Here is a 15,095-nt window from a genome sequence, read left to right on the forward strand (position 1 = left end):
ACTTAAAAAAGTAAAATTGTTAAAAACAATGAAAGTGTGTGTAAAGCTGTACACATTTGTCTTGGACATGCTGAAAAACACAAATTATACAATTGTGATAACATGGCCCAGCCAACCACACGCATGGATGATCAAAAAGTTCTACATGTTCATTCAATACATTTTCACATCATTCAAATAGGAATCCAAAGAGTTCAATAAAGTTTTTACTATTCAGCTTTTTCATAATTTTTCAGGTTGTCAGTACTTTTCTATGTTACTCAGATTCCAGACCAGCCTCCGTCAATATTCTACAGCATATTTTACCCCTTAGACTGCCAGCAGATCAAGGAAAATTTCAGACTCACTGGGCCATAAATTTTCAGCTCACCATGATACGGAAAAAAATATTAAATCATATAAAGCTAAAAATACAAATTTTAATAAAACATGAACACTTTCTGCTCGTCTAGCCTTCCCTTACCCCATTCTATTTTTATTTTAACTTTACTTCTTATATAAGATGTGCTATTCTATAACTTTTTTTTTACTGTTTAAAGGAACTGCAACACTGCTGGTTTTCATCTAGTCTCATTGCTCATTCTGGAGGAGGCCCAAAAAAAACGGCCAGTGATTAGCCAAAACCCATTCGTTGGTAGGTTCTCAATCATGGCTGACGAAAATATTCCCTGACTTTAACTTGCCACCCCAGATGAAAATGGGGCATGCTGTGGGGTTAAGATCGAAGCAGCACGCCACTTGCTATCTTCTTGCTGACCTTGTGCCACGCGCTATTTTAACAGGCGCGTTTTGGCATTGTGCGAGGCCCTCACCCCTGGCAGGCGAGGGCCTCAGCGAGATTCAATGGTCAGGGTCTCATGACGTCAGTCAGAGCCTGACCCTATTTGAACTCAGTGCCGCAAGGCCGGTGCCCGATGTTGGCCTCACCAGGGAAATCCGGCGGCAAGGAGCAGCAGGCCCAGAACAGGACAGAGTCGGCAAATGAGGTTTGTTTTTTTTTGAAAGTTTCCGTGTGGGCCAGGAGGAGCAGTAGTGAGTCCTCTTTAGGACCACGCAAAGAAACCTAGGGCTTCCCCTGCATCAGGTTTCCCTTCCCTGACTGTGATCGCCTACCCACCCCCTCCTGATCCATTTACCCAGCTGCCAGGGACCGTTCCCGCGGGTCCCCGGCTGTGGCCTCCTGCTGCACTTGCCTGCTGGCTTCAGGTCATTGATGCTGGGCTCGGGCGGGAGTTGGTCCTGGTGTATTTAAACGAGGCCCGGGAGCTGTTATGACCCGGGTCTCACGTCAGCGAGTTCGCCCCGCCGGCCCCAGGCTCGCCCAGAGTTAAAATCAGGATAAAGACTGATGTGACTATCAATAATTTATTAATTTTATCTTTTTGAAAACGCTCTCTCACTTTGAATTCTTATGTAGTCCATGACAAACTGAACACCTGTGTGAATGGCAACACATTCACTCAAGCTATAGGAATTTTCTTGTATCTGTGTATAGAAGCTTCTGTTACGCCAAGACTCACTTGGAAGATACCCGTTGGCGCTAGGGAGGCCAAAACTTTTGTTATAACTTCAGACTGTTCTTTTTCAGCTACTGACATGTCCTCCACATCAACATTTTCAACTGGATCTGAACTTGGCTCCGTTGGTGATGTATCGGTGTCCTGCAGGGCAGTAAGTTTCTCTTTGTTACTCTGGTGGCTCTTTGGCTTCTGCCATTGCTGTATATCCAACGACAGTTCTTGGCTAAGTAGTAGCACAAGGGTTCCATCTGCGCTAAGCACCCTATTTAAAAAAAGTGACCATAGGTATTAGAGAATTTACTCTACAGCCATAGTGAATCCTAGCAAACGCTTCAAAGGAGAGATTTAGAATTTTAAAAAAATTTGAGGATCATTTGGTCACATCTGCAGTATGTTCATAACAGTACTCCAGTCTCGATCAGTATTCTGGTGCGAATATCAGCTCCCGGCTAACTGAACTCAAATCAGAAGTTATACTGATCTAAAGTGACAGTACAACAATGCAGTCATCAGTCTATACATTCACAATTCAGATAGATGTGGTCAGCCCTTGAAGCAGTTCAAGGCCGCTCTGTTTTACTAGAGTAGGCTGTGGCACAGTCTGGTTCACCTGTTGGTGACCACTACTAAAGGAGGATTCTCTTTGACCTATGATAACCTCTTATGAGCAGTGACTAGTGCTCAGGAGACCAATGCAAGCAGGTTCAGTTGTAAGGGTCACACGAATAAACTTGTCATTAGTCCCAGGATATGCAGAAAATATTCTCTATGTATCCTAGATCCCACCCGAATCGTGGAACATTCTACTTAAATGGCGGTGAACCTATCTGGTGGAGGATGGATTACACCATCTTCCCTGTAGAAATAACCTTCTATAAAGGACAGTTTTGTGTCAGACACCACTGTGACTGTGCTTAATTTATCACAAATCTCAGACACTACAGTGGCACTCGGACCAGCTGAACTACTGCTGCACAGGTCATCCTTACAAATGAGTCGCCCAGATATAGGCAGATATCTAATTCTTGCTGCCTCAACTGATAGGTACTTGGTAGGAGATCCTGCAGGCTGATGTTATCCTTTCCAGTTTTGAAAAGGGGTTAGACCTGAAACGTTGACTCTAATTTCTCTCCGCGGATGTTGCCTGGCCTGCTGAGTTTTTCCAGCATTTTCTGTTGTTATCAGGATGTACTTGGCCCGACATCGGTTTTGAGGTGCTTCACTGATCACCACGTGAAAGAACACATTTTCCCCAACCAGTTTCCTGGTCTAACCATCTGTAGGTTCGGGGGGGCGTGGGGGGAAGAGCGTGACCAGCTTGAATGTCTCCTTCAAATGAAAGGACAGAGCTGAAAGGTTCAGATTTGGTAGACAATCTTCATGCTACAAAGCATCAGGGTTAAATGACAGGACAAAAAACAGTGAGCCAAACATTGCCGTATAAACATCGGAGGAAGGGTGCAGGTGGAGGGAAACTCAGTTGACTGCTCAGCATACAAAATTTCTTAAAGGGTCAGTGTTTCCATGGGATGACAGCAATACCGTAGCTGTATGTGAAGGTGGAATGAATGAAGAAGCATTACTTAACAACTGCCAAGTTACCATCCCTCAGGCCATTGATCACAAAAGCAGGACGGTGTAGGTTATTAATAGCACCCTCAGTGTCTACACAGCACCTTCAGGGAGGAAGTGGTTCAATACACCTAAAACAAGTCAACCAAAAAAGGGCAAAGTTTTCCCCTAGGGAATGGCAGAATCTGAAAGGCTAGACCACCATTCAGATTCAGGTCTAAAACTAGATATTTCAGAGTCTCGCTTGTGCTTTACTGGAGTAAAATAACCCCATTCACTGATTTAAATCAGACATCTCCCAGGACATCACAAATTAACTTAATAAACATAAACATCTCCCAGTGAAGGTGAAAGAATCTAACATGGTGCAATAAGTGAACTGCACTTCACTTCACTGTGCCTACAATGAGAATGTATGCTCTTGTTTTCCCACCTCTTATCACAGACTGGGATAACAAGTATTAAACATTCCCTCATGTTGCTGTGAGAATTCCATTAGAATCTGTGAAATTCAAACTTTGATAAGAAGAACCTCTGCTTAAAATCTGTTCCCAAGGAGTTTGCAAGTGCATTCTGTAGACTTAATAGAGATTGATTTTATTTGATCACTTGAAGTCTGCATCAGTATTCCTCTGTTAGCAATCTCTATTTTAATACCACGCAACAGAATACTGCATGGGAAACTGGAAATACGTAGTTGGAAAACATATTTCCATTTTCAATGCAATTTAAAAAATTTGCAAGAATTCAGTTTTGCAGATGTTCCCTAAATGAAAACGCGCAAATTAGAAGTGACTTTAAAAAGTGTTTTGGCATCCAAAAGTTTGGAGAATTAATTTTCCTCCCTTCCCGTACCCCATTCCCAATTTCAACTGAATAGCTTAAAAAAAACTGATGGAGAAGCAGTACTCATACTTGATATAACCTACCTCACCATCTCTTTGAGGATGTATGGCATTATTGTCTTTGTATCCTGGGAAATTTTAAATTTTTTTCCAAATGGAATGTCACAGATGACAACATCGATGCTTTCTGTAAGTAGAGGTAATTCTGCAACACACAAATCAGTAATCAAAGTTACACATTTTAAAGTGAAGCAAGATTTTATTGAGAGCACAAACTCTTCTTTAGTAGCAATACAAATAAAAGTTAAATTGACTACTTTATAGTGAAAGTCCACTGAAAGGTATCAACTATAGTACATTAGCTTTAGGACTAATCTAGTTTGAAGGGAGTGTCAACATCGAGATTCCTTTTAAAAGAGAATCAAATAGATACAAAGCATGAGGATCAACTTTGTATTCTGTCCTCATCAATTGTGAATACATTTTCTTTAAACAATGACATGATTGAGCATTACTAAGTGTACTTGTGAGGGAGGCAAATTATCCTGCGATCTTATCCCAAGGATGTAACTCAAGCATCATTTATATGCATTATTTAAGCTTCCTTATATAGGCGAGGTCACAGAAGACGATGCAGAACTCATTTATCCCACCTGAGCCAACACCAAACAAGTGCCTTTAAGTAAGGCTGCAACTTATTCATTTGAAATGACTATATTGGGTTTATGACATACTGTGTCATTTCACTACTATGGGGATTGCCTCTACAAGTTTGTGCTGGAAGTACATCAACTCCATGGGCAAATTTTTACACGTTCAACATGAGAAACCTGGCTGTCCAATATACCTAAACCTTGACTGGTAATTTCAGAAAAGTGAAAGATCCTTTCATATGTGCAATTCTCATTTAGATCTAAATTGGAACTCCATTAGGTTGCACTGTAAATGCAAACAAGATCCTTACACCTTGTGAAAGACAGGAAGCAGCATCCATCCATCTCAGAAAAGAGCCTACCACGATACAAAGAGATTACTCCACAGACACCAAGGTCACGATTTCGCCTTCCGAGTCGGGTCCGGGGCAGCTGGGGTCGGTGGCGGGGTGCAACCCTGCTGCTGGCTCCATCCCACCCTGTGAAAAGAATTTTACACTGATTGGGCTCGTTAAGCCCGCCCAGCGCATTTCCCGGCCAATTGAAGGAAGCGGGTCTGATGACATCATTTGATGACGTGTCATCAGCCGGTTTCCTTAAAGGGACCATAAGCAAAAATTGTTTTTGACAGTTCTGCTGTCACTATTCTGCAGCATTGAGGTGCTGCAAACACTGACCAGCACTGCACAGAGGTGCATGGCTGCACCCAGGCTCTCCCATGACTCCCTCCATATGCGTATGGAGGGAGTCACAGCACGCGGGGAGGTCCTCTTCCCTTCCCATGGGTGGAAGAGACCTCCACAGGAGACCAATGCAGCCTGGTTGCACATTGCACAGGAGGGCACATGCAGGGATGTCATCAGGAGGACCAGGCTGCAGTGGCGCAAACCTTTCAATGATCTCAGTAGATCACAAAACGTTACTGGAAAGCCACACTCAACCTCATCCTGCTGTGCCACTCATCACATTCCTATCATTCTTCCTTCCCTACCCTACTCCTGCATATCCGTACTCGCAGCAACTTACCTTGCACCTTCACCTATCCCTCTCTATCTACATTATCACATCCCCAGCTCACTAGCCACCCCTCACACTTACACTCACCCTAGTCCAATCATACCAACTAACAGCATACAAGGGTAGGCACTTGGGTGTTTTAGCCAATGTTCATGTGACGTTTCTGTTAATGTATTGTCAAACATTGAAACCTTTATTTTTAACACTTGGACAGATTTGTGTGCACCTTTGGAAGTGGCTTAGTGAGTTTCAGTGAATGGCAAGACAAAACGGTACCCCCCACAATGGTGATGAGCGTGAAAGGAATGGCTTGGGCATTGCAGGGAGGCTTTATGGTGTTGGTGTGGGGCGGTGCCAACCTTGCGCATCATGTGGCAGCCAGGGTGTACAGTGTTAAGTGAAATAAATGTGGCCATGGTGAGGCCATCCCTGGCATCCGTGTGGTTGGGTGCTGATGCCCTGTGTCTTGCGGAGAAGGTTGGTGTTGATGTTGCTGCTGCTGGTGTTGGGGCTGATCGTGGTGGGATTTTGAGGACCAAGGTGAGATAGTTTCAAGGGCACCGATGCTGATGGAATAGATGGCAGGTGAAGTTGAGATGACAGAAGCGATCTGTCAATGGGGAGAGAGGTTGTTCCAATGAGGTGACACTGGATAGAGAGTTTACTCCAAACACTTGCAAGCTGCATAAAGCTCAATCTGACTTCCAAATGCAGTAAGTAACAGCTCCCAACCTTGGAAAGTGAAGACCTATGAAATGAGAGCTTTCATAGACCATTTGCAGCTGTCAAGTTAGTAAATCATCCCATGCTGACACAACACCCAACCTCCTTACCTGACTGATCCCCGAGCAGCGGGGAAGCCGTTGGCGAACTTTAAAAATCTAAAGGTAAGCTTAAAATACTAGTTAGTTGCCTCTTAACAATCTCTCTAATGATGTAAATTGCCTCCCCTGCCGCTTGGTGTCGGGTTTGTTCTGCGATGACTGACCCGACACCTGGGAGACGAGCGTGGAGGCGGGTTGACAGCGGGTTCCCTACCTGCTGTCAAAAAAAAATAATTCCCAGCTGACCCGCCTCCAAACGCCCCCGCTGACTCCCCAAAAAATTCCGGCCCAAGATGTATTCTGGCCAAACAGCATGCTGAATGGTTACTTGAGGAAACATTCACATTCATAAGTTAATGCAGATATTCCAGAGCGGGATAAGGAATTTCTCTTTCCATCGAAGACCTGTAGAACTCATGCTTTCCTCAGAAGTTAGGTCATTATTACCTGTGACAGAAGCTCTCGTTAAGTCAATGTTGCTGGACAGCTTTGCAAAACACACATTGGCAGACGCCATCTGCAACTGTGAGGCAGTATTGTCGATTCCATGATAATATGCATTCTGGGAAAACAAAACAAAAATAAGGTAACGGCATCAAGAGGAAAACGCTCCCAAGTAATTAGGACAGGGTTTCTAAAAAAGGTAAAAACTTGTCTCCTTCCTTCCCTTTTAGGTCCAGAGCCAAGCATTATTTATTGGCCAAGGCATGCAAGCAACATGCTCTCATACCTCTGCCAACATAACTCAAGCCAGCTATTTCACAATACATGAGTCATTTGTCCAAAGGTTTTCTCTCCAGGTGGGGAAAACATCTAGTCTAAGATTAGCACCTCACTATAATGGCAGTCAAGAATGAGAACATGCAGCTGCGCTTAAAAAGATTGGCTGTGCTGTGAATGCAGAAATGTGTTATTCAGTAAGATTTAGGGGGAAACATTGGGTTGCTTTGTGCCTCCAGTTAGTGCCCCGACTGCAAACTTTGGCTGCGTCCCGACCTATCAACGGACATGTCCGACAGGGTCAGGGTGGCGTTTGTGCAGCCATGGCGGCGGTATTTAAAGGGGCAGGTGTCGGGCGGCCATTTTTTTCTGGCCGCCTGCCAGCACCTGCCCCCCTTCAATTGGGGTGCCGGCCGCAATCGCTCCGCCCGGTACTCCGAGTGCTAGGCTGTTTTCCTGGCACTCCACTCCCTGGTGGTCCAGCAGGGCCCCGGTGCGCACAGCGCTCGGCCCCTCCCCCTTAATCAGGGGAGGGAGGCCTGCAATACCGTGGCGCTACGTGCCGATGTGCGTGGCACTGTTGCACATAGTGCCGCGATATTAAATGGTAGCGCCCCACTCAATTTACGGCGCAGTGGCGCTCACTGTTTCAGGGCACTAAAAGCAGCGCCCCAGCGAAGTTAGCGCCCCAAAGGGGGCGCCACTGAATTTTTCTCCCTTAGTATTTTTCTGTACTGCAATAACTTGGAGATAAACCATGCACAATCATAGCAGGAACTTAATGGGCAAGAGGTAGATCATTTGAGTCTGTACTGCAGTGTTGAGCAAAACACCACAGCCTCCTAGATCTACAAACACAATAGTGCCAACACATAGGACTTCGATATTCTTTTTCTAACCACTAGAAAAATGAAGCAATTTTCACAATGGTTTTTTAAAAAAAATGCATGACTAGTGCATTCAGCAATTTGTTTTACATTTCCTCTAGCTTTTAACTTCATTGAAAATGACTTTCATTAGGCCGCCTCGGTAATTTCTGTATTACAGGAAACTTTGGTTTATCCGGAGGTTGTATGTCTGGAAACCTCGATCTACCGGCAGAAATCAGGAGCCGTTTTGTTAGGTTTTTTTTCTTCTTGTGGCTTTGTTTTCAACAGTCGGGCTCTGGAAAGTCTCTCTGAAGCTGTTGCTAAGCTACAGAGACGCTTCCAAGGTACGGGCCCACTGTTTACAAGCTGTTGCTAAGCAACAGTGTTTGTTGTCAGATACGGAGATGAAAACTTCTGTATGCTTCAACATTAACTTTGTATGTCCGGCAGTTTTGATAGATCGGCAACAGCTCGGTCCCGTCGGTGCCGGATATAACAAAGTTTCCTGTACAGCTACACTGTTTCGTCCATGGTTAGCAATCTTTAATTATTGTGAAGTATAATTTAAAAAGGACACGTGAATGAAGCACTTGAAACAAAGCTCCATTTTTGATATTCTCAGAGAAGAAAGGGTTAAGTCCTGCCTTCTCTACAATGATTACACTGTAGGTTTACAAATTGTCACCAAGCTGTTGGGAAATTACTTACAGGCCATTCTTTGGCAGCTTCCAGCAAAATGGTTCCTAATCCACACATTGGATCGAGTACAAGTGAACCAGCCTAGAAACAAGGAAAAACTATTTTTGTGTTCATTCTCTGCATGAAGTAGCTTCCAAATCTTACACTGTGATGCACAGTACCCAGCAAAATCCAATCCTACAGTTCAGCAATTACACATTAGATGCAGTTGGCTAGAATGTTTACTGCTTTCATGAAAGCAGCACTGTGGATACCTGCAGAGGAGAAATGTGAGCACTACAACACTCAACAGGTGCTGGAATGTCATTTAACTCTCATTTCCATTCCAACTTTTAAAAATCTACTCATTTTCTAGCATACGACATCCATGGAAATGATTTTCCTTCAACATTGAAAAGGAATTTCACACCTGTTTGGACCACAGAATGACAACGCCCACAGGGTTAACCTCTTAGCTCACATGATTGCACACTTGAATCCCAAACTACCACCTTCAGGCCCAGTCTACCCGTCATTCACTTGCCTGGTTGGTTACATTTGATCAATTCTCAGTTTAGCCTAGATACATACATTGGACCAGAAAGGAGAGAAAGAAACATTTAATAATATACTGACTATCACTTCCATTAATCAATTCGTCGCTCAAGCTTTCAGCAAATTTGTCAAATTGTTAATTCTTCAGATCAGATGTCATAACATGAGGGAATATACAGTCACATCTGACACATCATCCATTTGCAGCTAGACAAAAAGCCAAAGCAGAGTTTAAAAACACCCCATATATGATCATGATGAAACATAATGGATACATTAGCCCAATTCAAGATTTTAAAGGTAGTGAGTGCGGTTGATGTTGTGTATATGGACTTTCAAATGGCGTTTGATAAAAGTGCCACATAATAGACTTGCTTGAAAAATGGAGGCCCATGGGATTAAAGGGGCATTGCCAGCGTGGATCTGAAATTGACCAAGAGATAGAAAGCAGAGAGTAGTGGTGAACTGTTGTTTTTCAGACTGGAGGGACGTTTACAGTGTTTGTTCCCCCAGGGTTCAGTATTAGGACCCTTTTTGATATATAATGACCTGGACTTGGGTATAATTTCAAAGTTTACAGTTGACACAAAACTTGGAAATGTCATAAACAGTGAGGAGGATAGTAGCAGACTTCAAGTGGACAAAGACAGACTGGTGAAATGGGCAGACACATGGCAGATGAAATTTAATGCAGAGAAGTGTGTGATGCATTTTGGAAGGAAAAATGAGGAGAAGATAAACTAAAATGGTACAATTTTATTGGTGGTGTAGGAACAGAGAGACCTGGGGGTTCACATACATAAATCTTTGAAGGCGGCTGGACAAGTTGATAAGGCTGTTAAAAAGCATAAGGGATCCTTGGCCTTATAAACAGAGGCATAGAAGAGGCATACAAAAGCTAGGAAGATGCTAAACCTCTATAAAACATTGGTTAGGCCTCAGCTGGAGTGTTGTCCAAATCTGGGCACCAGACTTTAGAAGGATGTCAAGGCCTTAGAGGGTGCGGAGGATATTTACCAAAATTATACAAGGGCTGAGGGACTTCAGTTATGTGGAGAGACTAGAGAAGCTAGGTTTGTTTTTCTTAGAGCAGAAAAGGTTAAGGGGAGACTTAATAGAGGTGCTCAAAATTATGAATGGTTTTGATAGAGTAAATAAGAAGATACTGTTTCCAGTGGCAGGAGGGTCAGTAACCAGAGGGTATAGATTGAAGGTAATTGGCAAAAGAACCAGAGGGGCGAGGAGGAGAATTTTTTTAATGTAAATGCAGCGAGTTGTTGTGATCTGGAATGCACTGCCTGATAGGGAGATGGAAGCAGATTCAAATGGTAACTTTCAAAAGGGAATTGGATATATAACTTGAAAAGGAAAATGTTGCTTGTTTATGGGGGAAAGAGTAGGGAAGTGGGACTAATTGCGCAGCTCTTTCAAAGAACTGGCACAAGCACGATGGGCTGAATGGCCTCCTTCTGTGCTGTATGATTCTAGAATCTCATTTCGGTATTCAAATGGCTGTTTATAATTTCACGGACCCTTTATTACTCTTGCTTCCACTTGCCTATTACCCACTATATAAAACAGAAATTCAAATGATTCTTTGTGTTACCTACCTTGATGTCAGCAAGATAAGCCATAGCCCAAGCTACTGTAGATCTCAGTCCTGCACGTCTAATATAATCCCTGCTGGCTAAAGGTAGTCTAGAAATGTACAAGATACTTTAGTTGGAATCTGTGCGCAATTAGTCTGGGAAAAAAAAAGCAGCTCAAATGTATTTACAAAAAAATATTCTATATGTTCATAGCTTTAAAAAGTTCTTATTAAGAGAACACTGTAGATTTGCTCCAGTGACATTTGGTAACCATGCCTACATGTTAAATCTTAAAGAATTTAATAACATTTTTAAGCAAGTATTCTTGTAACAAAAAATCCTACCTTACAATAGGAATCCCGACCACACAATGAATGTCACTTAAATGAATGTAGACCTACAAAGAAAATTTATCAAATTAAACTTAGCAGGTACAAAAACATGCTCGGCCTCATTTAGTATTTTATAAGCCATAAAGTTGCAACTACTTTAAAATTATGCATGAAAAAATGGACCCCGAGTTGCTGACCCCACAATTATATATTAAACCCGTCGATTTTTCATGGTGTTGCACTTAGGGAGTCAATGCCAAGTGCAGTGTTCAGGTGAAGCAGGGTTAGAGTGCAAGAGGTAATTGGATCAGGGCACGCAGATGTAATTCAGTCCCATTTTAAAGACATAGATTGTCGATCAGGGCACACAGATGTAATTCAGTCCCATTTTAAAGACATAGATTGTCATTATTTTTATACTTCTTCTAGTCGGCCTCCTGTAGTATTGCTCATGAGAAGTCAAGACTAAGTGCGGTCTTCAGCTAACGTAGTACCATTATTCAAGAAGGGTAGTAGGGATAAACCAGGGAATTACAGGCCAGTGAGCCTAACATCAGTGGTAGGGAAATTATTGGAAAAAATTCTGAGGGACAGAATTAGTCTCCACTTGGAGAGGCAAGGATTACTCAAGGATAGTCAGCATGGCTTTGTCAGGGGGTGATCATGTCTAACCAATTTGATTGAATTTTTCGAGGGGGTGACTAGGTGTGTGGATGAGGGTAGTGCAGTTGATGTAGTCGACATGGACTTCAGTAAGGCTTTTGACAAACTCCCGCATAGGAGACTGGTCAAGAAGGTAAGGGCCCATGGGATCCAGGGCAATTTGGCACATTGGATCCAAAATTGGCTTAGTGGCAGGAGGCAGAGGGTGATGGTCAAAGGTTGTTTTTGTGATTGGAAGCCTGTGTCCAGTGGTGTACTGCAGGGATCGGTGCTGGGTCCTTTGCTGTTTGTAGTGTACATTAATGATTTAGAAATGAATGTAGGAGGTATGATCAGTGTTATAAATCTCATCATCAAGAAACTACTTATGAAATAATGCTGGACGGCCAGCTGGTGGCACCGTCCAAGGAGTATAAATACTCGGGCGTGGGCCCCAGCTTTCCAGGGACATTTTGTAAGACAAGGAACTAGTGAAGTACAGCTAGACCTCCATGTTCTGAAACAAGTTGATTAAAGCCTTGCTTTATGCTCAAACCAAGTGCGTAGTGAGTTTTATTACGTCAATCAGTAAGTTCGCAGATGACATGAAAATTGGTGGAGTGGTAAATAGCGAGGAGGGAAGCCTCAGGCTACAGGACGATATAGATGGGTTGGTTAGGTGGGCAGAACAGTGGCAAATGGAATTTAACCCTGAAAAGTGTGAGGTGATGCATTTTCGGTGGACTAACAAGGCAAGGGAATACACAATGAATGGTAGGACCCTAGGAAGGACAGAGGATCAGAGGGACCTTGGTGTGAATGTACATAGATCCCTTGAAGGCAGCAGGACAGGTAGATAAGGTGGTTAAAAAGGCATATGGGATACTTGCCTTCATTAGCTGAGGCATAGAATATAAGAGCAGGGAGGTTATGATGGAGCTGTACAAAACGCTAGTTAGGCCACAGCTGGAATACTGTGTGCAGTTCTGGTCGCCACACTATAGGAGGGATGTGATTGGATTGGAGAGGGTGCAGAGGAGATTCACCAGGATGTTACCTGGGCTGGAGCGCTTCAGCTATGAAGAGAGACTGGACAGGCTGGGGTTGTTTTCCTTAGAGCAGAGAAAGCTGAGGGGGGACCTGATTGAGGTGTACAAAATTATGAGGGGCCTCGATAGGGTAGATAGAAAGGAACTTTTCCCCTTAGTGGAGGTGTCAATAACCAGGGGGCATAGTTTCAAGGAAAGGGGCAGGAGGTTTAGAGGGGATTTGAGGAAAAACCTTTTCACCCAGAGGGACCAAGTGCTGGAAAATGGGATTAAAATAGACAGGGCTTGATGGCCGGTGCGGACACTATGGGCCGAAGGGCCTCTTTCTGTGCTGTATAACTCTATGACTTCAGGTCAAGCTGGGTTAGAGAGCTGGCGGGGGGGAAGGAAGTGGAGGGGAAAATGGGATGGTAGGGTTTGAGGATGGGAAGTGCAAATTCAGGGACATACATATAAACAAACTTTGGTCAGGACTAGTTTCACATTTAGGAACTAAGCATCTATACAAGGTTTAATTCAAAGTATCAATGTCCTCACAAATATCTGGTGTTGAAAATGGTGGAGTAAGTGGTCCTTTTCTGAGGTTGGGGTTAAGCTACCCTGCTGGGTTAGAGCAGAGGAAACTTCACATAGCCCTTCTCTCCTTCACCTTTTGCTGCCCCCGCCCCAGCCCATTTTTAGATATTAGAACAGGCCGATAACAAGTAACAAGCTGACTGTTAGGGGGGGGGGGGGGGGGGGGCGGGGGAGAAGAGGGCAACAGGATTTGTAGAAATTATATTGGGAGTACCAGTGGGAAAATTAGATATTCCCACAGCCCAAAAACCCATTATTGTTTATAACTACTATATTTACTACCTTCAATTAAACATTGTTTATGTTACAGGTTAATTTTAGCCAAAATGAGACTGACATTTTGTGTACCCACTTCTCTCCCCGGCTACTCTAGTGAGGCAAGTTATGGGGACAACCTGACTGTCTGGAGTGGCTCCATTTAACTTCAACGGGGGACAGCATTTTAGACTAGTCTTGGGATCAATCGCGAAACACCCAAGTTGGGGAATAAGGGAGGGGCTAAGGTGGGCGGGGGGGGGTAGCAGAGAGGGGGAAAAAAAAGAAAAAAGAAATCAAACCACTGGTATATTATGTGAAGACTTTTTCGATTATACAGAATATTTAGGTATAGTTGTTGCAGCTTTGGTGTCCCTGGCAGAAATTTGGAGGTCTAGCTTTGGACTATAGTGCATTGTGTCGCAAACAGAAATACAACATTCTCTCACCAGTTAAAAAGTGACAAGCTTTGCAAAACACAAGCTGCTGACAGTGATAAATAGAGGCAAATTATTTTTCCATAAAATTGGAAATATCCAAGAGAGGTTACTCCTGAAACATTTAATCAATCTTTTTGCTTTACACATGCTGATAGACCTGTGTATTTCCAGCATTTTCTGTTATTTCAGATTTCCAGTCAGCTTCATCAGATTTTGTTACCGAGCCAGTGAGCTGAATATTTGCATCTCAAGTGCTTTGTATCCCGACAAGGGAGTCTTTGATGATGGCACTGGGTATAAGAAAAGTAAAAGTAGTGACATTCTGCAACTCGATGTTTAATATTTATCTAAAGTTTAATATTTTTAGATTTATTCCGCAGAAATCAAGACGTCAAAATCCTAAATAATATATTCTGCTTTTGGAGATGGCTTTCACTCTGCACCACAAAGTCTTATATTTGACAGGTACATGACTATTTGTAAATAAAGACTGTCTAATTAAGAAAAAGTAGGAACATTCTTAAACCATTTCGGTTTTAAGTGAAATTTTTGCTGAAGCACTACCGATTCTTGGGCCAATACATTTCATCAGTAATTGACAGCCACAATCAAATTGTATCTTCGAGTACTGAAGGAGGATTCGAATCCCAGATTACATCCCATTCTTTAGTAATGTTATTTCACCATTCTACTTCATCTTGTGCAGCAACAATTTACATAGAAACATTTGAAAACTGTTATATTCAGAACTCAAAAGACTGCCTGAGAAACCAGGTTTTCTAGAATCTTTTATTTCTAGGGAAACTTTGTGCTTTCCATTCCAAGAAATGTGTGCAATTTTCATACTGCTATACAATAACTTAACCTGGACCTGTTGAAATGCGGTGATCTGATTGGATATATGCTGTACAAATCTGATCCAGTCAAAATATTCAAAGTCAGTAGACTGGACTCTTCCA

General features: G+C 43.0%; 1 protein-coding gene across 2 annotated transcripts in view; it reads right to left on the minus strand.

Annotated features, from left to right (window-relative positions):
• Positions 1 to 1,351: 1,351 nt before the first annotated feature.
• The window catches only part of thumpd2 (THUMP domain containing 2), a 53,405-nt gene continuing 39,661 nt past the window's right edge, over positions 1,352 to 15,095 (minus strand). For both annotated transcript variants that reach the window (XM_085997846.1, XM_085997845.1), the window contains exons 5-10: positions 11,187 to 11,239; positions 10,864 to 10,951; positions 8,729 to 8,800; positions 6,879 to 6,993; positions 4,022 to 4,142; positions 1,352 to 1,782 (exon numbers count right to left, since the gene is read on the minus strand). In XM_085997846.1, the coding sequence (XP_085853972.1) occupies positions 1,461 to 1,782; positions 4,022 to 4,142; positions 6,879 to 6,993; positions 8,729 to 8,800; positions 10,864 to 10,951; positions 11,187 to 11,239 (771 nt within the window). In that variant the 3' untranslated portion in view covers positions 1,352 to 1,460. The remainder of the gene's footprint in view (positions 1,783 to 4,021; positions 4,143 to 6,878; positions 6,994 to 8,728; positions 8,801 to 10,863; positions 10,952 to 11,186; positions 11,240 to 15,095) is intronic.

The sequence above is a fragment of the Somniosus microcephalus genome, chromosome 9 (genome assembly GCF_052327205.1).
Source record: "Somniosus microcephalus isolate GS21.2 chromosome 9, FLI_Smic_1.0, whole genome shotgun sequence".
Taxonomy (NCBI): Eukaryota; Metazoa; Chordata; class Chondrichthyes; order Squaliformes; family Somniosidae; genus Somniosus; species Somniosus microcephalus.